At 51.2% G+C, this 25,692-nt stretch overlaps 7 protein-coding genes across 7 annotated transcripts; 3 read left to right on the top strand and 4 right to left on the bottom strand.

Moving 5' to 3' along the window:
- Positions 1 to 69: 69 nt before the first annotated feature.
- On the bottom strand, positions 70 to 993 carry STEHIDRAFT_130786 (uncharacterized protein; the record flags this gene model as incomplete). The annotated part of the gene is made up of 3 exons (XM_007303596.1): positions 70 to 781; positions 850 to 854; positions 922 to 993. The coding sequence occupies 3 exons, from the start codon at positions 991 to 993 to the stop codon at positions 70 to 72; spliced, it is 789 nt and encodes a 262-aa protein (XP_007303658.1).
- A 1,086-nt stretch (positions 994 to 2,079) lies between these two features.
- Positions 2,080 to 2,765, bottom strand: STEHIDRAFT_96493 (uncharacterized protein; the record flags this gene model as incomplete). Its single annotated transcript, XM_007303595.1, has 2 exons — positions 2,475 to 2,765; positions 2,080 to 2,395 (listed from the first exon to the last, which is right to left on the bottom strand). The coding sequence occupies exons 1-2, from the start codon at positions 2,606 to 2,608 to the stop codon at positions 2,080 to 2,082; spliced, it is 450 nt and encodes a 149-aa protein (XP_007303657.1). The 5' UTR covers positions 2,609 to 2,765.
- A 5,702-nt stretch (positions 2,766 to 8,467) lies between these two features.
- Positions 8,468 to 10,226, top strand: STEHIDRAFT_121039 (uncharacterized protein; the record flags this gene model as incomplete). Its single annotated transcript, XM_007303594.1, is given in 9 exon segments — positions 8,468 to 8,660; positions 8,806 to 8,839; positions 8,911 to 9,025; positions 9,099 to 9,160; positions 9,218 to 9,294; positions 9,353 to 9,462; positions 9,536 to 9,564; positions 9,835 to 10,075; positions 10,095 to 10,226. The coding sequence occupies 9 exon segments, from the start codon at positions 8,471 to 8,473 to the stop codon at positions 10,224 to 10,226; spliced, it is 990 nt and encodes a 329-aa protein (XP_007303656.1).
- A 4,557-nt stretch (positions 10,227 to 14,783) lies between these two features.
- On the bottom strand, positions 14,784 to 19,191 carry STEHIDRAFT_121038 (uncharacterized protein; the record flags this gene model as incomplete). Its single annotated transcript, XM_007303593.1, has 11 exons — positions 14,784 to 15,877; positions 15,952 to 16,083; positions 16,200 to 16,405; positions 16,484 to 16,699; positions 16,766 to 16,874; positions 16,941 to 17,032; positions 17,202 to 18,021; positions 18,165 to 18,483; positions 18,553 to 18,580; positions 18,844 to 18,920; positions 19,067 to 19,191. Coding segments are annotated over 11 exons (3,218 nt in total), but the record flags the coding sequence as incomplete, so codon positions are not given.
- Positions 19,192 to 19,840: 649 nt separating this feature from the next.
- On the top strand, positions 19,841 to 20,906 carry STEHIDRAFT_55937 (P-loop containing nucleoside triphosphate hydrolase protein; the record flags this gene model as incomplete). Its single annotated transcript, XM_007303142.1, has 2 exons — positions 19,841 to 20,391; positions 20,447 to 20,906. Coding segments are annotated over 2 exons (1,011 nt in total), but the record flags the coding sequence as incomplete, so codon positions are not given.
- A 1,152-nt stretch (positions 20,907 to 22,058) lies between these two features.
- On the top strand, positions 22,059 to 22,271 carry STEHIDRAFT_45655 (uncharacterized protein; the record flags this gene model as incomplete). The annotated part of the gene is made up of 1 exon (XM_007303125.1): positions 22,059 to 22,271. A coding segment is annotated over one exon (213 nt), but the record flags the coding sequence as incomplete, so codon positions are not given.
- A 503-nt stretch (positions 22,272 to 22,774) lies between these two features.
- STEHIDRAFT_156379 (uncharacterized protein) lies at positions 22,775 to 25,643 on the bottom strand (the record flags this gene model as incomplete). Its single annotated transcript, XM_007303592.1, has 3 exons — positions 22,775 to 24,796; positions 24,859 to 25,075; positions 25,135 to 25,643. The coding sequence occupies 3 exons, from the start codon at positions 25,641 to 25,643 to the stop codon at positions 22,775 to 22,777; spliced, it is 2,748 nt and encodes a 915-aa protein (XP_007303654.1).
- Positions 25,644 to 25,692: the final 49 nt, after the last annotated feature.

Raw genomic sequence — 25,692 nt, 5'->3', positions numbered from 1 at the left:
TTGATCCACCAACAATTCGCACATTCCATTTAAAATACTAACACGTTCAGCAACTGCTCAGCCTCAGCCTCAGGCTCTGCCCACAGGTGCAGTCTTCAAGCCCTCCTCGTCCACCATCTCCCATTTCGCAAACGCATCCACATATCTCGCCCAAACGCCCCCATCCGCCTCCAAAATCTCCTTCCACTCCTTCGAATTTTCACCAAGAAGCCTTTTCGCCCACGTCAAGACCGACGCAACCACCACATCCGCAAACGTCAGCTTCTCGCCCATCACGAACGGCCCCTCCTCCCTTCCCGCACTCATGAACCCAGCCATCGCCGTCAGTCCCGCCAACACCTCTCCCCACAACTGCTTGCTCTTCTCCGATCCCTCCGGCGCAATCTCCTCCAATTTCACCCCAAAGGTCGCCTCCCTCGTCCTCCTCCAATGCTCCTGGCTCACCGGATTCAACTGCTTATACGCCCTGATGTTCATATAGAAGTACAACGACCGCACTTTCGAGAAGAACGTGTCCGCGAAGACGGCTTGCAGCGCTGCGGTCCCCACAGGGATGAGCGTGGGCGTGTCGGGGTACTGTTTATCCAGATACTGCACGATCTTGAAGGAGTCGGCGACGGTCGTCGAGGTCGATGAGTCCTCGATGATGGGGACGGAGTAGTAGGGACCGCTGGGGAGCTCCGCGGTGGGCGAGACGCCGAGCTGCTTGCAGGTAGGTGCGATGTCGGGATATTCTGTCCACTTGGTCTTGTACGGAAGTCCCTTGATGTTCAGCGCAAACCTTCGATTGCAATAATGTTGGATGTGAGCATGTGGACACCATGGCTGGTAAGCAGCGCATCGACATACCTGGCCTGATTCCCAAGTTCAGTAAGTCGATGAGTCGACCTACGCATCTCAAGGGCATGGGATGGAACTGACCTTCCAAGTGTTCGCGCTCCATGCATAGTCCTTAGCAGCATTTCCGAAGCAATCATAGAGAGTAATAGTCATGATGATCAGCTCAACTGCTATTCACAGCAGAAAGCACGGGTGGAGTCAAAGGAAGACTTGAAGCTTGCGGCGAAGTAGTGGGACCTTGCTCCTTATAACAAAAAGACCGACCACTGCGGTTGATCCGATTCGCCTAAGATTTGCCATATATAAAACCCCATATCAACGAAGCCTTACATCGACGAGTCGACTGACAGGCCCTGATATACAAGTGTGGGGGTAACTTATACAGTCAGCCCCAACTAAGTTGCTGAGGAAGTCATCTTGGTAAGGACCAGCTGAGAACGAAATGTCCGCTAAATGAGTCAGCGCCAACTGTGTTCTCACGAGTCATGATGACGGCGACTCGCCACACTTCGTAGGGAAGTTAGTTGGGGCAGTGGCACAAGATCAATTGGCGAGGACAATACTTGCGAGGCTGGATTGTTTCGAGTATTTTTGGGGTAGGGGTGGTGGGCATGTTGGGGTTACCCATTCTGATATGATGACCCTTTCACTGGTCCTAGTCCCAGAGTGCACGAAACGAGAAAGACCGCTGCCCAACCGCTGCCGCTCATACGAAGAATACAGAATATTAATTATAATTTAGTCAATGCGCTTGTAGACGTCGTCTGTGGATGGCAGAGAACATAAACAGAGAAATAAAAGTGCGAAAGAAACCGAAACAACGTCAGAATGCATAGGTTCTAGGTTGTGGACGTGCGTCGGGATCGCGGCGAGGTTCAATAACGGAGGCTTGCTTGCTCTTTGCACCACGGGTGGTCTTGTTCCTTCCCTTCGATGCCGCCGCATTCTCTGGTGTCTCTTTTTCTTCAGCTTCCTGCTCAGCTGATAAACCAAAACAAAATAGAGCAAGAATGAGTGTCTTATATAAGGTTAGAAAGTGGGTACCCACCTTCCAATTCCTGAATGTGTGCGTGGTACGTTGGGAGGTATCTCCGGGCATAGTCCTTAACGAGAGTCCACGCCTCGATGTTCGCCTTTTCTTCAGACCAATATCTCGGTCGATGACGCCTGACGAGCTCGGCGGGTTCATACAGCAGCTCCATATGAACGCGCTCGTCACCGTACCAAACATGTGCTGAATTAACAACCTCCATGACTGACTCCTAGACCAAAAAGCACACGGGATAAAAACACACAAAAGAAAGACGCACATGGCATCCAAATCCCCAGCTCCGTGAATACGTTCCACAGCTCGGCGCAGCCATAATCAGGTGCTTCCGGTGCGATCGCGCTTACTTTTGGACATGCGCCCTTGCAGTCGTGCGACGTCGACGAATGCTCAAAGTCGATGATGAAGATTTTGTTGGTGGAATCTTGTAGGACGTTGCGTTCTGAGGGGTCTTTGTGCTGTACACCAGAGTGATGAATAGACCAAAATCCTTGCATGACCTCACCCCTGACATTAAATGCAACCGCATGAGAATGAATGAACGAACGAATGAAGGCGCATTACGCAAAGTAACGAGAACACACACTTGATCTTCCATTCCAGATCCGCAAAGGGCACAGAGAGCGGCTCCCCACAATAATCAAGTACAAGACACTCCATAGGCCCAACCACAAAGTATCCATAACACAGCGGAATTCGTATCCCTTGCAATCTGCTCATCTTGCGATACGCTTCGGCCTCGTTCCGGAGTTTGACGACGGCACCGCCGTACGCGGGCCTTGTAGACGACGTCTGTCTTCCCACCGGGCTGTGGAGGCGTCTCCAGAGTGGCTCGATAGACGTCTGTGCGGTCGCCCTTGTGCAGAAGTGTAGCACCGCTAGAACCGCCGGGATGAGACAGAGCGTTATCGATACTTGTAAGGGGCAGCTAGGGATACGGTGTGGCACTCAATATGAGTGGGCCACATCTATCCCAGGCGCCACTTCCGCGTTGCTGTAACCGGGCGGGTGATCTTATCTTATCACGCGCGCTTGTTTGCTCCTGGCAAACAAGCCAGATCTCGTATATATATTCACGGACTCTCGTATGTACTCGGTATCTTACTTGTAACCTTCGTACCTCTTGGAATACCATCCGCACCCTCGACGGGCAGGCGGGTACCGTTCTCTCAGGCGCTGTCCGGCATGGACATTGTTTTGTATCCAGAACCATCCCTAGTGTTATTTTCTTCAAAGCGAGATGATCGCTGGAATTCCATGCCTAATTCGACGATAAGGTTTTCCAGAGACAGGAGCTGCTAGAGCGTGCAAGAATAAATATGGAGGCTAAGGCGGCGCAGAAACTTCAGACGAATTCAGACATAACCACATCACCATCATGTTCACTCTTTCGAATCTTTCTCGTATTTCCACCATTCAAACTGTAACCGAAGCCGACATAGGGCTCGAGCCAATTCACTCATCCCCGCAATCAGCTCATTCCAATCAGTCACTCATTGCAGGTCGGCCGCCTAACGAGCCATACACCCTTTTGCCTACTCACTATCCTGCATTCGTCATCCCGTTTCGAAGGCGTCAAGAAGAGGAAAGAGAATGGGTGATGATGACAGAGCTGTTTGATGTGATCAGAGTTGGTTCAGAGTTGATTGGGATGTTCCGTGATGAAGGAATGATGGCGACGCCAGAAGTGGCTGGAGAAGTAACGGGGGTAGAGCGATTTGAGAGAAGGCATGTTATCTTTCGAGTTGAAGGAGGAGCCGGATTGAGGTGGAAAGTGGGAGTAAGATATGCGTACGCAAAGGTAGAAAACTGGAGGAGGGCTTGGTTATTTTTTACAGCATTCGCCAGTCGATATCCAGTGAGTCAGGGTGAGAATTGGATGAGTAGGTTAATGGGATATGTTTGTGGGCCACTAGAGAAGAAGAGAGAAGGATGGGGAAAGCAGGGCCTTATGTAGAAATCGATTAGTCGTTTGGAGTCGCCGAGTCGGGATATGTCAGCGAGTTAGCCGAGACAGGAACTAGGAATCACGCTAATGTCGAATGGTTTGTCAGAAAACTCTCGAGTCGACTGTGCATTGTCTTCAGTCAGCATCTCATTATTCAGCAGGCTTATAAACCAGGCTTACGAATCACCTCTCTCAGCGTCGAGAGAAAGAAATGCTCAGAACGGGATAGATTACTAATCACAAAGGAAGAAAGTATCAGAAATGGTATCATGATCAGTCAGCATTCAAATGGAAGAAAGGACACAAGGGAAGAATGGCACATATACGGTAATATGATTAGGTAAAATGTTCCCAGAGGGAAAGGTATATAAGGAGGGGAGGAGCGCAAGCGAGCAATCCCCCAGAAGTTTAACGGGAATCAACAGTCTAAGAAGCAGAAATTGAATATCTTGCTTCCTACCTACCTCACATCAGAAGTAGACTAGGAAATATATTTGTGTCACCTTATTTGCATCTGTACGAAGAAGTACTTGTGCAAATATAATCTTGTCTCAGTCAAACCAGCTTGAACATTGTTGCGCTCAACTAGGAGTGCAATATCTGTGTGAACTTGCGTCTCTAAGAGCAATCCTATATTGTCCCAACCATTAAACTCGGTCTATTCACACCCACACCACAAATAACAGAGAAAAACCACAATATCCTTAACTCAATAGGCAGTCTCTGAAGAGCCGGAAAACCGAGTACTGTCTAGGTTTGAATCATTTCTACCGCATTTCAGCGCGAATACCTCAAGACCAAGACCCCAACCTCTTACAATACTCGATGAGGAATCGGTAATGGTTCAAATCCGTTACAAATATCGCGTAACCACTTACCGCCAATCCAAGCAATTATTGCTCCCGTACATCAGCCGTAAGAACAGCACAAGCAGGGGGCAAGCTGTCAGCAACTTACAAAATATGGGGGCAGGCCAGGGCAAGTCTGCCCAGATGCAAAACTACCCGGGCGGCGCTTCTTCGCCACCCTCGCGACGGTAGACGCCTTCAGCCCGGGCCTTCTTTCGGTTGTTGTTTTTATTTGATGGAGAAATTGCACGCACACCGCACATCAGGAAAACCTGTTTTGCTCCGTAGCCTCCCGCAAGGGCTACGTAGTGTCGTTAGCACACTGTAGCCGCCGTCTAGGGGTACGTAGCCGCTGTAGCACTGTGTAGCCATCGTATCAGGAACTGTAGCCAGTGGCGTGCGACACGGTGCATAAGCGAGTATGATAGCACTATATTGTCGTGCATGTGTATATACTTACTGCTCGGAGTTGTAGAAAGAGCCGAGAATCGAGGTACAATGTTAACACCGGTACTGAAGTAGTGTGTCGTATAGTTATGGCCATTTTACGGCTAGTCAACAACTCGTTGAGGGTGAGTCAAGTTGTCAACAAAAGCACTCGAGGGCTTGAAGGCTCTCATTGACTATGCCTGATACTCAAATCATCAAATACTCGCATTTACATCGGCTTACCGTCCTTCTGCCGCACCACAGACCCTGTATACATACAGGATAGCAACGTGAAGATGACAGTATGATGACCGTACAAAAAAAGGTACCACACAGACGAGTGCTGAGCCTACTGTTACCTCTATCCAGTGCTACATTTCACCATACTAACCCTCATCACTGACAACTAAAGCGAATGTATGCATGGCTTGAGCATTGAAGGGCTGCCGATGGTGCTTTCCCGTTGAGACGTCAATCGGGCGAGAATTTGGGAATGTCACAATGAAAGTTTATGGCTGGGCAAAGACGAGTGAGAAGGGAGGAGGCAAGCTGTGGTGGGCATCGTTAGGGACCCGAAGGAGTAGGAAAGAAGGGTGTGCGTAGGGTGTGCGAGCATTCTGCAGTGTATCGCTCAACGAAACGCGCATCGAACGCGAAGACAAGTCGTCGCAGTGGCGCAGAGCCTGCCCTAAATTACCACGTGACTGGGTTGACCAAAGTTTTCGCGACGCGCGTCGCTTCTGACTTGCCTCCACCTCAATCCAAGTCGTCCCCTGTCACGAACGCTACATTGTCCCGCTCAGTATCTCATCCTCGTTACATACGCCTTTCTAGTATACACTCCCGATGTCTGACTCGAGCATATAAAACTCCATCGCCCGGCTTCAAATAGCCAAACCTGCAACCGAACGTGAGTGCTCTCATCCTCCGCTCGCTTGCCCTCCTCACTCTCACCCGTTGGCATTGACATCTCTGACCAAACTTTCATGTCCACAACTGAAGTGATATAGCATTTCTTATCAAATATCTCGGTGCAAGTGCAGCCTCATCAAGACTGATACACTTCACTGAGATCCTAGCAGCTGATGGTGCGTGCTCTTCTTTTACATCCGCTTGTTTGTTCGTTCTGACATGATCTCAATGGGTTGGATTTTACTTGGTAATGTGATGCACTGACAGAGAATCTGGCGGCTATGTGATGGTGATTACAACTGCCTAGGCCCATGATGGTATGTCCCTCTTCTGTTATCATTTTCGTTCGTTATTCTCTCGAGGCCTCCTTACGAGGTATCATGTTCTTCATCAGAGTCATGTATATCCGCGCACCGTTGAATATCCATTTCTTGGAATTGACGGCGTGTTCTGTCATCATCTAGGTGTTCCGCACTCGTCATAGCTGGCAAGACCTCAGAGTCTCTAGACGGTGATGGCGAGTACCCACTGACACCTCTTCATGCGTGTTTTGTCAGTCTTTGTCGTGCTAGTGCATGGTACTGCCGTGTATTGGTTGTTGAATTGTCCGTAGATGTGATTTCAGAGGAAGGGAGGATATTGTCGATATGCAATATTGAGCTGCTCTCGGACTGCGGCGGCTGCTGGTGTATTGTAGGATCATGTACGTACATACAGCCACCAATGAATACCATGAGCTTCACATCATCTTTTGGGGTGCAACTCGCTACTATAAAGTACTCTGGACTGCTCTGTGTGACTACATGGTTTTAAGTGCTGAGATATGTCTTGCAATAGAGTACTACAGAGCTGTGTGAGAGAAGCTACAGAGTGCTACAGAGCCATGGCTGAGTGCTACAGGGTGCAATGTACAGGGGGGGCGCGCAACGGGGCTATGCCTGCTCTGTAGCCTCCATAGCGCCACATAGCTCCCCCGCTTTTTCCTGATGCAGGGTTCGAACACTCAAGCGGATCAATTCAATATCTATTCAATTCAATATCTATTCAAAACTAACTAATTTACATGCGACGGTACCACTACGATAATGAGCCTTGCTATGTATGTGTGTACTTCGACTATAACCCGTCTTCCCCTGGCGCCACCTCTTCACATTAGTTCACCTCTCGCGGTCAATTGCCTCGAGCAAGCCCACAGCGGTCTCGTGTTTTTTGTAAATAGCACAAGGCCCTACTGCCGTGAGCGAGCACTCTACTCTCTGACTCGCGCGGCGGCAGGCGCTGCTGAAGTGACTGAGGTGGCGCGTGTGGCTATTACCGGCACCGGTTACGCAATATGGCATAGCCCGACAAGGCAACGACAACCCCTTGCCAACCAAATGTGAGCGTCTTGTGACGGTTTAATATCGGATACAATATTGGTGCTGGTTACAAGCCGTTGCAGACGCACGATAAGCCCCCGGCAATTAATTATCGACAATGCAATTCCGTAGTGTAATCTAATGGAATATTGATCCCACAAGAATTCTCCGATGTGACTAGAGTCAAGGACATGGAGTGGAGAACAGGGATAATCGAGGGAGGGAGCGAGCTCCATGCGTTCGGAGGGATCGACGATGGAAGGGATGTTCAAAGACATCGTCGGTTGGGACAAGGTGACGGTAAGGATGGGTTCTCTGTAAAGTTCAGACTTTCGTAATTATTGCGAGCGAAGCGAGCATAAATTGCCTAAGGACCGGACCCCAGCGGACAAACAAGTACAAATTCGCGACCAGCAGATTCCTCCTCGCCCAGAAAACTGTTGTGTTCCCATCTAAACCATTCAATTGAGACTCCTTCTTTTTTTTGACAATTTTAAGTCTTACGCACCTGACCTAGGGCTTCAGTTTGATACCCACAGTATTCCTGAGTTTTGCGTCCAAACCAATCTATGATTTAAAGTTGACTTTTCAGAGCGGTGTCATTGAACCGCGACGCGTCTGCACGTGATTTATTCATGCGAGTGGCACTTCGTGGCGGCATGTACAGTCTTCACTGCTCAGACACAAACACAGAAATCGAGATGGGTTCTGCTCATCCGGTCTTTTTTGCACCTTGACTCCTTTTGCCACTAGTCATTACATGCCTGCACAACCTGACATAAATGCCCCGCAAGTCTTCATTGGCACTACTCTTACTGTATGTTGCATTCGACTGCTGTTCAACTTGTAGGGCTGCCTGGAAATACATTCGCGTGGGAGAACTCGGTCTTCGAAGCGAGCACCATTCTGGGAAACCCAGCCCGATATTATGGCTGGGTCAGTCACGTGGTCCACCACAACATAGGCCCTTTGAACCTCTTTGAACGCGGTTGGTTCGTGGCAGTCAGCGTCCCACTCCACATTATCTACTAACAGTCATAGGCTTCGTCAGGCAATTCCCTTCCATGGTATACTATCTCTCATAGCTATGCCCGCTGCACGAAAGAAATCACGTATAACCACATCTACCACTACCAAGAAGGTGACAAAGAAGACCAAGCCAGGTGGTGCCACTCGATCCAGGACCCAGACAAAGGGGCAAAGGCCGGATGATGATAGCGATGTGCCTCCAACGGATGAAGAGTGGGCGAAGTTGAAAAAGAGCTCAAGATTTTACAGTACGTGTCATCCGTTTAAGTATTTCACATGGTTTTCGTTTATGAGGATGGTGTCAAATGGCGAGTTCAGGCTGACGCTGACGGCAGTGTTTCTGGATTCTCGTCGCGTGCATTCTCGTCTTATGTTTCGGTAGTTATGGATGAGACCAAGAGCAGCATCGGTTTCAACAGGGTGACTTGTAAGTTTCGTCGTGTGCAGGTTTGGTTTTTTGAATGATGCGCTCAGCATAAGGCATTCTACACGACTCAGCCTTGCTGTCTGGTGTGGCGCGGAACCAGACGGAGCTGCCGACCAAGATCGACCACTTTGGCAGCTCTGGATTGGCAAGATGACTGAGATGGCTCAAAGAGCCTCGCCTGACGATGTAAGCTGTCTCACAGTATTATTATGTCTTCGACGTCGATACTAAACGTTCTCGTGTGTTGTCGGTCTTGTAGACTTGGATCAAGATAGAGTGGTTTTACTCTGGCCAAGATGTCAAGCAAGAGTGTAAGCCTTTGTAGGTTCTGCTTTCCTGTTCGTGGATGCGGCATGCGCTCAAAATTATGCTCGCTAGTGACGCCTCGAGTTGCGGCAGGTATGAACGGATTCTCTCAAGCCATTGTGACTATGTTACAGCTCATAGTGTTAGTGGTAGGTCCCCCCCCCTTTCCTTTTACTTACAAAGTCTGAAACCTTATTTCCTCAATAGGTCTTGCTAACATAAAGCCATACGATGAAAGAAGCCTGAACCCACGAACTTTCGACGATGAGACCTTCTACTACCATCGAACCTACGATCATCTCAAGCGTTGCATCACAGTGAGCCAAGACCTGTTGCACTGCTCGTAACATAAGGCCGACGTCCAACTCACGAGGCCGCTTACATAAATAGCATAATATTGAGGCTACATGCATATGCAGGTGTGTCTCACCCTTGGGCTTGTATGTTTATCTCATAAATGTTATACTGAAGCATCGTCACAGAAGCCCATATAATCCAGACGACAACATCCTGATGCATTTCTGTCCGTGAAAGGGCTGTCGTCGCTGGTACCACGCCATCTGCCTCCGCAACAACCTCTATATGGACGATGATCCTGAAGCCGGCTGGGACATATCCCTCCTCCGCTCGAATCCTGACTCCAGGGAGCCCTTCGTAGTTCCGCCATCTGACTCCTAAGGGACCCCGAGCATCGTCATCACTAAACGGACCACGACACGAACTCTGAGCAAGGACAAGGGAAAACATAAAGCACCGGACACGCCTACACGTCCGACGCTCCATGATCTTCCTGCCGCACTTGTCACGTTAGCGAAACAGCAAATCGTCAAGGGGAAAAAACCGTACGGGCTCGCAGGAAACGTGAAAGAGGTGGTGAAGGCGAGGAGGCTCGTTCATCAGTATTTGCAAACAGAATCGGAAGAAGAGATGGTCGATACGCAGGAGGGAGGCGACAAAGTGGGTCATTGAGGCCAAGTTGGAGGGGGAAAATTCCGTACGTACAAAGGGAGGGAAGTCGAGGGCCGGGCTACTGGATCTGAGAGTGAAATATTCTTGTCCAAGCTGCCAGGGCGCTATATGATGCTGTCAGTCGGGTCTCCTTAGGGTAATCGCCACAAAATACATGGTTCAGCGCTAGCGCCTCCGTCACTCCATCTCTGTCATGGTTAAGTACATTTGTGCCACGACAAGTCTCTTTCTCACGACTAAGTTCCTGCGCTAATGATGCCAGTGATTAGTCAGCATTTCCAAGCAGAGTAGGACAGAGAGCCAAAAAGTGCATTATCGAGGCCAGGTTGAATGGGCGAAACTTGGTGGGTAAGAAGGGAGGCAAGTCAAGGGTAAGGATGCCGTCCCTGAGGGTGGGATCTTTTCTAAGCTATAATGCGAGCATCTGAATTCAATCTCGCAGTAAATGGAACTTGTTGAGGGCACATAAACCAAAATTGAAAGTCTGGCTGGGAGTTAAATAACGGCATTCTGGATATTGTTCCAAGATAGATGACTGTGATGTACTTCTAGGACAGAAACTCCACCGTGCGAGTGTATAAACGGTGTGACAAGGCAACTGGTCAATATGAGAACAGGCAGAGTTGATCAAGAAGGTGAGTGGAGCCCGAAAACCATTCCGCCGAATCTGAGTGTAATCCGGCGGCGTTATCCCATCATGGTACAGGAACATGTCTCAATATACAAATGGCCGGTGGTTCTCCGCTGCCAGGTGGTAGATCCTCTGCAGGTTGAAGTTGATGGCAAAGCTTGGGGTAGAGAGGTTCTCTCCATTCATTATAAGTAACATCCCAGCCGCGCGGGAGTCGCTCATGCATGAGCATTTCGGAAATTTGTCCGCTCGTGTCCATCTGACGGTCCTTAAAGGAATTAAAAGGAGACCGTAACCTGGCGAGAAATGATGGTTGGGGAGGAATGTGCTCCGAGAGGGAAAGGGAGACACCAGATTCTTTCTCAGGAAGATCAGTGACATCGACACTGTTAACTGCAGGAGAGGAACAAAAAGTAAGTCCAGGTCTGCGGCTTCTAGTGACACACGATGCATTTCTTGTTTCAGCGAATACTCACCTTTAGGGTCTTCCGGTGTCCTGAGATCGGCGTGCACCTTACCAACAATCAACAGTCGTCGTGGACGCTGGATATCAGCCACATATTGCTTCGCGCCCCGATAAGTAATAATGAGTCTGCATGAGCCAGCATTCTCGACAACCAATATTTCATGCACGGAGGCTCGGAGAGTAGGAAACTCACTGATGTGACGATGACAACACCAACATATGGCACCTTCGGTTGTGAGGTCGAAGAGAACAAATGAAGCTGGTTTCGGAAGATGAATGAGATGCGTGGAAGAGGCTAATAGTTACCAGCACGAAGTTGAGTCAGTATGGTTATTTTAGGGGTTATACAGCCCATTCTCGAGGAATATACTCACTGTAGTTGCCTGTATTGAAAAGCCGAAGGCTACTTTCATAGGATTCTGGGGTCGCGATGCATACGACTCATGACGAGAATACACAATATCACAAGACTCGATCGACCTTGTAGGACATGCGGCCGAGCGTCGGAGGCCATCCTTTTGCTCGACTATCCATTCTTGTATAGGCTGCGTTGTTCATGTTATGCACGTAAACAAAGGGTATTGTGAGCACTTTATCCGATCTTCACATATATAACGGACATACCGAGATATCTGCCCTTAAAATTCCTTGCTGTTCGGCCCGCGAATATAAAATACTGGCCCCAGGGGTTTGACTGGCATTTAGGGACAGGTCTGTATGTTGAGTGTGTTGTATGCTCTGTGTTTGAATCACTTGAGGTAGAGTGTGGCCTCGATGGAGGCTTTCATTATGATGGGTCAGGGTTCACTGTGTACCAAGATCGCGGCTCAGAACATACGAAATAAGACTCACAATTCCGACCAATACAATGAACGTTTGGGGCCCAGAAACACCATGTTTCCGTATGAACGATCAATACGAAGGTACTTGCTGTCTGTCCTGACTGCGAACTCTTGAATAGAGACTTGAGCATGACCTCGAGGCCGTGCTTCCATGAGGTATTGGTAGTCTGTTGAGCCTGGAGTAACACCATTAGGCGGGGTTCCGAACTGTGAAGAAGGTGCACGTCATCAGGGTCTCGTTTTATTACATATGAGCTCAGGACCGCTACTCGCCCTGAAAGATGAATGCACCCGGATGGTGGTTTCGATAGAGGTTTTTGAGACGAGATGAACGTCCAGAGTTAGTTCGTGAGGATCATCTTCTTGTGGCCAAACATTCTTCCACTTGTTACCCTTTCTGCTGGTTCTGTCGCCGCCAATGTCACGGCTACTAGAGTCGTCGCCGTCGCCGTCGCCATCGCCATCACCATCGTCACTCCCTCCACCGCCTCCGCCACCTCCTCCACCGCCACCTCCTCCGCCGCCACCTCCTCCGCCACCTCCTCCACCTCCACCACCTCCACCACCTCCACCACCTCCACCACCACCTCCACCATCACCACCATCGCCATCGCCACCTCCGCCTCCACCATCGCCACCTCCGCCACCACCATCGCCGCCGCCGCCGCCAAAGCCACCATCGTTATCTTTCCGATGACTATTCTGATTTTCTTTGCGATTGTTGTCGTCGTCGTTGTCATCATTATCTTCGCCCTGACGGCGACTATCTTCACGATCACAGCTTCCCCTAATGCCATCGCCAGTGGCATCCCTGTTGTGGTCACCATCGAGTCCCTCAGGCTCTGAACCACTGTTGCCGCTACCATGCGCGCCACGATCTTGTCGACTCGTCAAAATACCCCTATGATGCCCATTTCCCGTAAAGATGGTGTCAGTGTCGTTTTCCATTTCGTTGTCGGAGTAGACTTGCCTTCCATGTCCCCGGTCCCAATCACGCCCATTATCATATGAATTATCACTATCATTTCCGTAATCGCTTCTCTGCCTACCAATGCAACTCACTCAGCTCCGATAAGGCATTCAAGTTCAGTGAATGGTGCGCACTCTTGTGAGACCTTGAAAGTGATGTTCGGATCGTCATCCTTAGGCCTTGTTATGACCGGAAAGCCAGAAAGATCTGCGAGCTTTCTAGCGGCAGAGTCAAGCAGGAGGCCAGCAATCCCAAATAACGCGAATGCCTCTGTTTCAGGAGACAGCATCACCGGTACTGGCCCGCCGATGTCGCCCTCGCGGCATGTCTTGAGCAAAGGAGCTTCGTAATTGGTGACCAACCAGGCAATCGTTTCATGGGGTTGATGAACAGAAACGACACATCCTCCGTCGGACAAGTGCTCCTCCAATGCCGATATGTCTTCCGTAGAGATGTAGTCTCTCTCTCTATTGGAGCTAGGAAACCGAGTAGAATCAGAGGTCCTGTGATTGGCACCTACGTATACAAAGAACAGCACTCACGAGGTAGATGTTGGGTTGGTAGACGGTTCTCCACCGGAGCAGTATATCATGAATGTCTGCCCTGCAGTCTCGATTTGGTCATCTACAGATGGGATATCGTCATGGACCAGATTGTATTCCGAAGCCCTGGCGTCAGGTTCATCTGGCGCTAAGACCGCTATGTTGTTTTCCGATGAACTGGTGCCTTGAGGGACGGATTCGGCGGCGGGATGCTGATCCAAATACAAAGCCAAGTGAGTGAAAATTGAGCTACCAAACATGACCATAGATGAATTCAGAAGACTGACTATATACGAAACAAAAGCGTCCATGCAGAAACCGTCGGAATACTGGGTTCCGGATCGTGTCTGATTTGACAAAGGCGAAGGCAGTACAGCGGAGGGCGAAGGACTAGCTTTCTGTTCTAAAGGCGCAATATGGTCAAATACGTCATCATCGTTTGATCCGTAGTCTGAATGATTGAGAGCGGGCAGGAGCCAAGTTTCAAGGTCAGGGAAGTAGTCTATCAGTTGCGTCGATAGCTGGTCTATAGGTGACTTACGCAGGTGAGCCTGATCCAATGCCTCAGTCGATGTCTCGACTGCCATGGCGTGCTGCTCGGGATAACTTTGTGGTGCCTGCTCCTGACCGTGGGCATATTCTCCGACGTACAGTTGCTGGTGCTGTTGTTGTTCTTCGACCTGAGAATAAATCCCAATCTGATTCTGTATGTGTACGTGCTCTACCACTTGATCTTGGTTTGCATTCTCGGCTTCCTTTTTCAAATTATGGTCGTGGCTACTAGATCTCTGAGCTTCAGTCGCTTGTTGCGGTTGTCGTGGGTGAGGTGTTGAAGATTCCTTCGAATTAGGCGGGTGCGTGCTCGACATCCTGGCCTGCGACCCATGCGCCGACCAGCCTGAAAATGATCCAGGTGTCGGATAGCTTTTCCCAGTGATCCTAAGCCTCGAAGGTTGTTGCATGTTCGTGCCCATATTGGGCGTAGGCACGTCCAAACTCTGACTCATAAACACACTCCACGCCTCCGTCAGACTCAAATTCTCGCTCATCCTCACATGTGAATGTGAAGGTCCGGCGTCGTAAGAAGAAGCGGAGAAGGAAGTAGTCGAAGAATGTGAACGCCCGGCGTCGTAAGAAGAAGTAGAGTAGGAAGTAGTCGAAGACTGTGAACTTTCGGCGTCGTAAGAAGAAGTAGAGTAGGAAGTAGTCGAAGGATACTGGCGTTGAGTGTAGCCCTGTCTGTCTTGAGTGTGAGGATGTTGAGGATGCTGAGGATGGTGGTCATAATGGGCGGAATACGACGACGGGATTCCAGACGGCGCTCCGTGTTCGACACCACTCCCATACGTCGAGTGAACCTGGTGCTGTTGCCGTGGGTCATAGAGTGCATGCGATTGATGTGGGTGTGGCACCAAAGCCTGCGCCTGAGCCGGTACGTGCTGCATGGGTGCCGCATGCGGGTGCGACGGAACCTGACCGTGACCACCGGCCTCGCCCTCCCCAGGATGTTGACGATGCTGATCCACCGACGAAATCATCTCCATCCTACCACCGTCTCCATGTCCACCTCCGCCTCCTCCGCCTCCACCATGACCATGACCATAAATAACAGCCGGCATACCCTGCCACACCCCCGGCTGCGCCACCCCACTACTAATCTGCGCATCCAGCGTCCGATCGAACGTCGCGAGCTGGTCGACGAGCGACGCATGCAGATGCGCCTGGCCCCACGCCACCACTGGCGGCTCGACGACCATGGCGTGTTGTTCGGGATATTCGGGGTACTGGAGGATTTGTTGTTGGTCCTGAGATTCAGATTGGGTACGAGCGTAGTCTCCGTCGTACGGATGCTGATGAGCTTGAGTATGAGCTTGATTCTGTACGTGCGATGGCTCCGCTGCCTGGCCTTGAGCACTATCGGTATCCATACTCGGGCTTTGACTATGACTTGAATGACCTTGGCTCTGAGCCCGAAGCTGATTATGTCCTTGTCCTTGCTGCGATTGTGATTGTGCCTCAGGGTGCTCCATATCAGGCGTATGCATAGTCGTACTCGGCGTCCCAGTCTGCGATCCATGCGCCGAACCTGAACCTCCCGACGTAGATGCAGGTGTCGACGAACTCTTCCCAGTAATCTTGAGCCGCGGAGGCTGCATCTTCGTACGCGTATTGACCGTATGCGTAACCCCAGAGAACATCGAAAATTCGTCCCGGTCGGGATGCGCAAAGATCCCCTCGGGCGTCTTGGACAGCTGCGAACGGGCGGTCTGGAAGGAATTGTACGCTTTCGAGAGGTGTCGCTTGACGACTGGCTGGAAAGGTAAAAGCACGGTCAGTGATGGTTATGAGTTAGAGCCCTCCGCGGAACCGAGCAATCGATACGTACCAACATCTTCCCCGCACGCCCACCGTACGGGGCGGCTTCCTCGAAGAGATCAGAGGCGAGCTTGAGTTCCATAAGTGCCGTATGTGCCAGTTTCGACTGTGGTGCGCGGACGGGGATCAGCGCGAGCATGACCTAACCAACCAAAGAGCTGTCCCGTCAGCATCGTTCCATATATCCAGCAGTATTCAATATATCCTAGACTAGAAGTCCCAAGGAAAATAGATCAACGGCATGAGGTCAAGACTCACCGACGCTGAAAACGCATGCGTCCACAACACCCAGAACCTCGCTATCCTCGCCGGAAACAACGTGAACTGCTCCCTCAACAACAACAATAAATCACAAGAGCTCCTATACCCCGCCAGGATACTCGGCGCATACTGCGACTTCAGTGGGTCGAGCGGTTGGTCGCAGAGCCCTTGGGCAAAGAACGTGCGGTGGGTGTATATGAGCGCTTCACGAATGCAACATTGAACGTCCAAAGTCAGCGGGATGAAAGGAAGGAGGGAAGGAAGGAGGGAAGGAGACATACTGAAGTGGAAATAGTTGATGGGCATGTAATGTTGCATCGTCACACTCAGACCCGCACCCCTCGGCGGTGGATCGACGGCATATTGTGGCAAGTCCAGGTCCCGCACCTGTCTGTCGACCTCGACGATGACGGAGTACTTTGGCGGACGCGCTGTGAAAATGCCTGTGACGACGGCAGAGACGCACTGTTTGCCGAACAAAGCTTTCCAGTACGGAACTGATAAAAGGGAAGTCAATACCCCGAAGGAGAAAGTTGATATAAAGAGAAAGAGGGAAAGCGTACATGAATGTTGTGGCTTCCCATCATTTGATAAGGTCTGTTCAGTATCCTGCGGAAGCTCACAGTCCACAAAGGCTAACGCGAAAGTTGGCAGGCGGCCCGTCGCAAGACTCTAAATATATTTCGGGGTGAGTCAGACACTTATCAAACGAGATGGGGAAAAGTGAAAGATACGTACCTGCCAACAGTCAGTGATGAAGAGCTCCCAGAACAAAGCCCTCCGCTTTTGCACTTCGGCCGGAGACAGCTTCCATCTCGCGCAATCACGGTCTGTGGCAGCCAGCCAACAGTGATAGAACGAGTGCACCAATACGTCAGCCTATCAATTTCACCTCCTATATGACAGACGAAGGGAAGAACGTACGGAGTCCTATCTGTATGGGTATGGTCGGTAAGCATCTCAAAGTCATGGAGGCGCGCCGTTAGTTGGATGATAAACTCACACTCTGACACAACTTCGCGGCGAGCCCCCAATACGCCCACGTGCTCTCGATACTCGTCTCATTCGCCACCAGGCCATTATAGATCGCCATCATGCTCAACGCCTGGACTGTGCTCACTGCCGGCGCCCTGTCCAAAACCGGGTCGAGCGCCAATGCAGCCCTCGTCAATAGGAAATAACGCACCGCCTCTGGATTATTAGGTGCAGCCGGGAGATTTTCGTCTACCAAAGCCCCGAAGCAGAAGATGATAAAGAGAAGCGACAGATCGTGAGGAGTCGGGTCCGGTAGGGAAGAGCTGGAGGTCGATTGAGAGGCACCCCCTGTTGAACCGGGAGTAAACGCCGCAGCGGGGGACTGGGCTGCTGAGCTGGGCTGAGCCGATGTACTGTTAGGAGTCTGCCCTTGGGTGTCAGAATTGTTGCTAGGGCTCTGTGCAGAATACGTAGAACCTGAGGCCGAGGGCGAGGAGTAGGTATCTTCGGCTCTGCAGTCCAGCGGATAGAACATAGGAATAAGTTCCTCGTTCAGTTGCCGCTCCTTGACTGCTCCGAAGAACCAAGGCCCAATCTCGAGATAGAGCGCAATCAGTTCGACTGCCCGTGCGTATGGCGGAAGATAGGCCTCCAGAGTGTACCGGGGCATGCTGACAGATGCATCTGGGAAAGCGGACGAAACTTGGAGGACGTGGGTAGGAAGGCCGGTAGATGTTCCCGCAGTAGCGGCTACCTCCGCCACAGAAGCGACGTTGGCAATGGATGGACTCGACTCGCCGTCTTGAAATCCAGCAGGGCTCCCTTCCGGCGTGTCGCTTTCTCCCTAGACGAGACGATTGAAAAACGTGAGCGGCATTGCGTGTGAATAGCTCGCAACCAATGGAGATACCTACCAGAAGAAGACTCTGCCGATACCAACCATCAGCGTTCGCAAGGAGAGCGTATCAGTGTGTGAGACGATCATACCTCCTGACCTGCAGAACGCCCATAAAATGTCGAGCCGCCGTCATCTCTCAGTGCCAGAGTACCAAAAATATCGAGGGACGGGGTGTCGTCTCCATCTCCCTCGCCCTCGCCATTCGTTTCGCCATCAAGAGGGCCTGCGTTGGGTGCGGCGTGCAAGTCGATGATTGACTTGACTTTGAGGTTTTCACGGCTAAGGAGAGGATGCGGGTCTCGAGAACTGTTGAAGTGGGAGAGCGCGAGAGCATCCTCGAGCTGACGTATCCGTGTGCTCATTTCCGTTATTTTGTTGTGTAATCGGTCGGTGTCGGCCAGAACAAAGCTGCACGGAGAGCGGGAGACTGCACCGTTGATAAAGTCTCGCAGTCCAACAGGGGAGGGGTTCGCTTACCGAGTGCCTTGGCCTGTGACGAGGCTGCCTGGAGAAATTAGAAACACAGAAGCACCAAAGATCAGCAATGTTCACCGCTACGTCCGAAAGAGGGATACAATTGGATATATTGCGTTTTGGGTAAACACATTGACAGGATGATGGTGAGCGAAGCGATGACACAAGATCGTAAGAGACGATGCGTCGATTACACGGGCGACGCATGACGAAGATAGCAACAATGACCAAGTTCTCGCGGTGTATTGCGAGCCAAAGGAGCCTGATTGCTTGCTGCGAAGATTATGCACGTACCGTTGGGACAGATATGAGCACAACCTCGTCGTCTGCAAGAGGAGCATGGTACAATCCTGTCACATTTTAGCTTGAGCCTGCAGGGATAGACCGGTGTTAGCCACGAGTAAGAGAAGATGGGTGGATACGGCTTGCGCCAGCTCTCCGTGTAATCGTCTGGGAGATAGCATTGGACGGTAGGGGTGTGGGGACGGCAATGGGTCGTTGAAGGCCGTGAACAGACCTTCTACACTCTGCACAACTTATAGCACCTCTCGCACGTTTCCATGTCGCCTGCTCTCGCGCCTTTGTCGACGCTGGGTCTTTCTCTTGGGGCATATCGGAGCGAGTACTTGCGTTCGCGGACATGGGCAGAGATCATATAGATCCGGTGGCCAGGGGACTAGGTTACCGTAGTGATGGACAAGGGAGGTGTCAAAGAGGGTGACAACTCGAGTGAAGGTTATAAGGGACATGGGGTCTACGCCTTCGGGCTTGCACGTAGCGCTCAATCCTGAGCCCTCATAGACCTGTATATGCCAAGGATGAGTATTTTTCATTGAGCACAGCCAAAGAGCACAGGTACGGTCGACGACACTAATCAGGTCACCTTTTGGCCTCACCCCGTCAGGCTCGTGAGAGGGATCTGTCAGTTGCCTTCCCTGGATCCGAATAAAGGCGGGTTTAGTCTCATACCAGCCGGCCAGCGACACCCTAAAAGGGAACCCGTCACTGACCGTCTGGGTTAGAGCCAACGGGTTTGAAGGACCCTGGCTCTCAGCTGCGCGGGCCCCAGATCCGGACGTTCGGAGCACTCTCGGATCTGGTCGGAGCAGATAACAACGCGATAGCCACGCGAGACGCGTCAGGGGCAAGTCGCGATCTTTCTTTTCGCGTCGCCTTCGAACGTCTCGTCGACAACGCGTCTTGCTCTTCACGCGCACGCCTGCCATGTTTCTATACTACTGAAGGATATAATCCTATATTATTGTATCTATCTTCTACTGTGTTTACTCGGATGGACACTCCTAACCAGAGCACAACTGTCTGGCCCCCATCTCGCTCTCGCAAAGTCACAAGCACACCCAACTCGACATTATCGTCTCCAGCTACGCCTGTCCCACGCCGCCTGCCTGCCGTCCCGCAAACTCCTTCTCCACCTTACGCTCTTCCACCTCAATCCTCTGTCAAGCGCTACAAAGGAGGCTATGAAGTGAAGAATCAAGCGGTCTCGTACACACCCTACTCCCTCAACAGCCGAGGTCAACTTCGTCGAGAAGCCTTTGCTTTTAACAACGAGCCCCGCCTCTCTCCTCTAGACCCACTATCTACTGCACGCTGGAATGAACTCGCACATCAGAGTGCGATAATCGAGCCTCAGTGGGATCTTCGCGCTATGCAGATGGATGTGGCGAACTGCGTGCTTGAACGCAAGGGAGATGTCGCCGTGATATCCGAGACTGGCTCTGGGAAATCACTGGCTTGGATCTTGCCCCTTCTGGTCCAGTCTCGAGGTATCTCCTTGGTGATAACGCCATATACGTCGCTGGGCACTGAGGGAGATATGAAGTGCGTATTTCTCTCTATGTCATGGGCCACAATCATACTTATGAGGACGGCACAGAACAAGAAAGATGGGACTCTCGTCCGTCTTCGTCACCTCGACAAACAACTCCCCTTCCACTCTTGAGGCTACTGCACGAGGCGATTTCCGTGTCGTCTTCCTCTGTCCCGAAGAACTCGAGTGTCCGACATTCTCACCAGTTGTCCACTGTAAACACTTCCAAAATCGACTGTCAGCTGTCTACGTTGACGAAGCGCACCTCGTTCGCGGTTCGAAATCCTGGCGCGATGCGTACACCCGTCTCTACATGTTTCGCCGTATCATTGGACTCGACATTCCACTCGTCTGTATGTCCGCCACACTTCCCGCCACATATCGACAGGATCTCGAGCTTTATGCCGGCCTTCAGCCTGGGTACCGCTTCTTCAATCTTGGAAATTTTCGTCCCGAATTGGCTACCGCTGTTGTTCCTATGCGATACGATGCATCCACTTTCCACGATCTCGCATTCCTCCTTCCTACACATCGACCCTCTCTGCCCGAGCCAACCCTAATCTACTCCGACAACATCGACCGTCTCACATCCATGTTCTGGTGGTTCAAGTCTCGTCTCGCTGCTCTTGGCCTACCCGAAACCACCGTGGATATCGTCCATGCTGGTCTCAGTGATGCACATGAACGCCTGGTCTTGAAAGACTTTCGGGAGGGCAAAGTTCGTATCTTGCTTGGGACTGCTAAGATAAGCACGGGGATAGACTTCACAGGAGTCCGTCTCGTGGTCCAGTGGATGTCTCGAGATCTCACGATATGCGAGTTCGAGCAACGTAAAGGAAGGTTGTGGCGCCACAAGAGGCTGCCTGGGGTACTAGAAGACAGTGGTCGAGCGGAGGCAGGCAGGGATGTCGGTATAGATGATGAGGGCGAGGGAGGCGGTGAAAGCGAGGGAGACGGTGAAAGTGAGGGAGACGGAGACGGCGAGGGACACGGAGACGGAGACGGAGACGGCGAGGGAGACAGAGACGGTGATGGTGGAGGCGGTGATGGTGGCGGTGATGGTGGCGGTGATGGTGGCGGCGAAGAGAGAAATGGTGACGAAGAGAGCAACAGTGGTGACGGTGATGTTGGTGAAGGCTATGGCAGTGAGGGTCTGGATGGTATGGACATGGAATGCGAAGAGATGATGGATGATAATGGTGTTGAGGGTGAAAGTGTGGATGACGAGGTCGAGATGAACGGGTCTGCATCTCAAGTTCAAGATGACTCGGAAGCGAATCTTCAGTTTGAGTTTGCGAATGAACTTGAGGCTGAGGGGAGCGCACATACTCAGCCAATGGAATATCAACCTACCGAAGGCATCATCATCCTGTTCGTCGAGCATTCCATGACGCCGCAAGCTGGCACAACACCCGAAGACCCTGGAACTCAAGATATAGGTGTATTAGAGATGATCGGCACCGTGGGCACAACTACGTGCATCGAAACCATAATCAACAATCATCTCGAAAACCCTGCACGAACGCAAACACCCGAGCCCTCAGTCCTTCCGCGACGTTGCTGTTCCACCTGCCATCCATCTCTCGTACCATTCCAAGAGTTTCATTTCATCATGCTTGACCCTACTTTACCCACACGAACTCCAAAACCAAGTACCGATACACGCAAAGCCGGGGTCATCTTCAAAGAGCTGGTATCGTGGAGGTTACTCATGTGGGAGACTGAATGGAGGTCGGTGTTTGTGGATATGGGTCCACGGGGTCTCATAAGCGATGCGGATCTCCTTGCCATTGCGAGCAAAGCAAACGCTATTGAAGAGCTCGAAGATCTGGAAAACATTGTGCAGATTTACTATTGGGATGAGGTAGCTCCTCGATTACTCATGGCAGTCCTCCTGAAGCGCACAGAAGCGGATCGTATCATTGCTGATGAGGACGCGTCCACCACCTCCCCCTCTCCCACGACCAGTGGTACCATCACTCCACGACCAAAACGCAGCGGCACTACCCAAGGAGATACATCATCATCAAAGCGACCGCGGTTGGCCGTAGAGCAAGGCAGAGGACGAGGGAATGGAAGAGGCAGAGTAGAAAGGGGCGGACGTGGGGGACGAGGCAGAGGTGGACGTGGGAGTAGAGGTGGACGCGGAAGTAGAGGTGGACGCGGAAGTAGAGGTGGACGCGGAAGCGGTGCTGAGCGTGATGGGAGAGGAGGGCGTGGAAGCAGAGGAACTGGTGCTAGGGGAAGAGGTAGGGAACAAAATGTTAGTGTTTAAGGCTGGAGCACAGACAACTAACGTGAACGGTATGTCCACCTGTTTGCACTCCGCTTCGATGAATATGGGTATTGTTAGTTGATTTGCACCCTTGACTCGGAATGTGCAGAAACACTACATTACAAATCTACATCCTCGCCGTTTCCTCCAGAATCCCCTTCAACAAATTCAATGATCGCTTGCCCAACATCACGGACATCGAAATCTACTTCCGCACGATCTATTCCCTGCTCCAATTCCTGATACAACTGCTGTTCCCTTTCCTTCTCCACCCTGGTGAGTTCATTGAATATGTTCTCCCCGTGCCGTGTTCTAAACCGAAGGATATGACGTTCAAGGTGCTTTGCATGGCCTCCCTCTCGACCGCTCAACTGGCGAAGACCGTGCCGGAAGAGATCGACGACAGCGTGTTCCGAGGGAGTATCAGCATCAAAGCGAAAGACCTGCTTTGTATCCATGTACCTGGTAAGGATTTCGATGTCCTTGTGTTGCTTTACGGATGCATGGTGCTCGTTGATTCGCTGCACACCCATCGCCTTGAATGTTCGCGCAGTGAGCTCCTTGCAGGGACCAATGGCGGGCGTGATCTTTTCGAGGAGTTTGGAGGTTGCGTTGGGGCCGTGAGCGCGGTCCTTGATATCGCCGTTCAGGTGCTCGACATCGAGATCAGCCTCTAGAAACCCGTCTTCTTCGCCCGTCGTATTGACGAGCATACCAGCGAGCTGTAACTGGGCAAAATCCTTTGGCCAGTCATGTTCAAGGTTGTGAAGAAGCTCCATCATTTCGTTTGCATAGTTGGAGCTTCCACCGGCATAAAACACTGGCAACCAGTACTTGAACATACGTTCCATCCTCTGAAGTTGCCCGTGCTTGACTGCATAGCGCATATTTCGAATGCTCATCAGATCGCGGAAGAGTAATTGGGCATGGCCGGAGACGGTATGGCCTGGTGTTTTCTTGATTCCCCTCGCTTCCAGATCATCAGGAGCAGAAAGGATCTTGTCGGAGATGCGCTTTGCTAATGATGTGAGAGTGCTGAGGTCTGTGGGAGGGTGTGTGGGAAGAGAGGCTGACGATGATAGTGACATCTCTGATGCGGCGGCCGTCAGAGTCAGAGAACGCAGAATGACATCCGTGAACCGTAGCCAGGCGTAATGATCGACCTTGGTGAGGTTAATCTCAGCACGGTTGGGAAGCTGATCGCGGAGAGTCGAAAGGCTGACAGCGTCTTTGGCGCCACTACCCCACGCATTCTTGCCGATATTGTGGATCTGGTTATAGATGACGTGAAAGACACCGCTGGATAGCGGTGTACTGGCCAATCGGTCGACACGGTGTTCGGATCGATCAACGAGGAGTTGGTCTTGTGCAGAACGAACACGGGCCGTGGTGAGACGATCACCTAGTGCCGAAACGACGTTGGTCTCGAAGAATGTCTTCGCAATCCTCAGGACCTTGATAAAGTAGTGTGCGAGCACGACCATGTTGCCCCGAACTGAACCCTGCTCCTGGTTGAAGGTCGGTAGAAAGTAGCGCTCAGTCTTGTGTGGTGGTAGCGTGTTCGGGTCCTCAAGTTTGGGAAGAAGTCGGCGAAAATGAGACCATGAGGAAATTTCCTCGGTGAGGATGTATTGAATGTGAAGGGTAATGTCGTCACGAAAGGCTGCCTGTTCTTCGAGGGAGGGAGTGATATCGTGCAGCCCTTTTTGACGTGGGATCCGGTGACGTTCGCCTGCAGCAGCCTCGAGACGTTGTACGTTTGTGGTGTACGAGACCGGAGGGGAACTGGGTGATCGCCATGGACATGCAAGGATGGCGGAGACCTCGTCATGCTGGATGATACCGTGCACGACAGAGGTTTGCCATGCTCGTTCGCGCCAGTTGTAGTTGTCGTAATTCAGTTGTTTTGGTTTCTTGTCATCGTTCGCCGCGGTCCGAGCAATATTCACTGAGTCACCACTGACCGCAGTTACAGTTTCGCCCTCGGATGATGGTGAAACGCAGAGACCAATTTGATTAAACATGATTGATAGTCGCTTTGGGATGCGGTTGAGCCAAAATATGAGACTGTTCATAAGGGGGTGGTAGTTTGTTTCGCGGCTGCGTAGGTGCAACAACTGCGAGGTGATGAAAGTCTGTCCCTGAGCACGGAGTGAACATAAGCATCAAAACTTGAGGTTCGTGTACAAAGGCAAAGACATACTACAAGAGGATGACGGGATAGCGGGTGCTCCCCAGCCTTCTCCTTGCCAATCAATGTCTTCAAAAATCTCTGCAAGCACGGTAAAAGTGCATGGTATGTATCTCCGAGAATGTCGATGTCAAATCCATTGACAAGCGCTACAGTGACTTTTTGCGGTGTTATGCGTAGACGTTTTGCTTCCTCAAAATGAGGTCCGTCACTCGCCCTGTTTGTCAACCTAATATTTATCCGAATCAGCTTCTAGACAAGATGAGATGAAAATGGCAGAACACCCACCAGCTCATCTCTAGGGCACAGAGCTTTGCGACTTTCTCGAGTACCCACTCGGCGAAAGGCCTGGAATACTCCCGCCGACCAGCTCCTGCAAACCAAATCTCTACCAAGTCCAGCGGCCCAATATCATTCTCCATAAACATGGATGTGATATTTTTGATCTCCGGAAGGTTAGACATGAAGAGAGCAACAAGGAATGACCGAAGTGAGAGCTTTCCGGGGAGCCCCTTTATGTACCGTAGGATGAGCAAGACCTTTTCTTCATCTGAGAGCGGTGTGGCACGGGCCACTTGAGGATAAGTCCTATCACTTGGATCATCGTCAAGTAGGAATGTATCAAGCTGTGAGAACGGGATGTTGTGAGGAAGTCCGGTGATGGGTGGAAGGACAGGTGAGGACTGTATGTCGGAGGAGGGGCGAACAGGAGAGCTGGTAGCGTCGAGTTCTTCTAGTTCATCAAACTCGTCAAGTTGTGCACCAAAAGACTGGAGATGAGAGCGTAAAGTGCGCATTATATCACTTCAGAGAGGTAGTAGTGGCTGGAGAGTATGTACAAGCATA

Source organism: Stereum hirsutum (genome assembly GCF_000264905.1).
Source record: "Stereum hirsutum FP-91666 SS1 unplaced genomic scaffold STEHIscaffold_6, whole genome shotgun sequence".
Lineage (NCBI taxonomy): Eukaryota > Fungi > Basidiomycota > Agaricomycetes > Russulales > Stereaceae > Stereum > Stereum hirsutum.
This window is presented reverse-complemented; position numbering and strand designations above follow the sequence as displayed.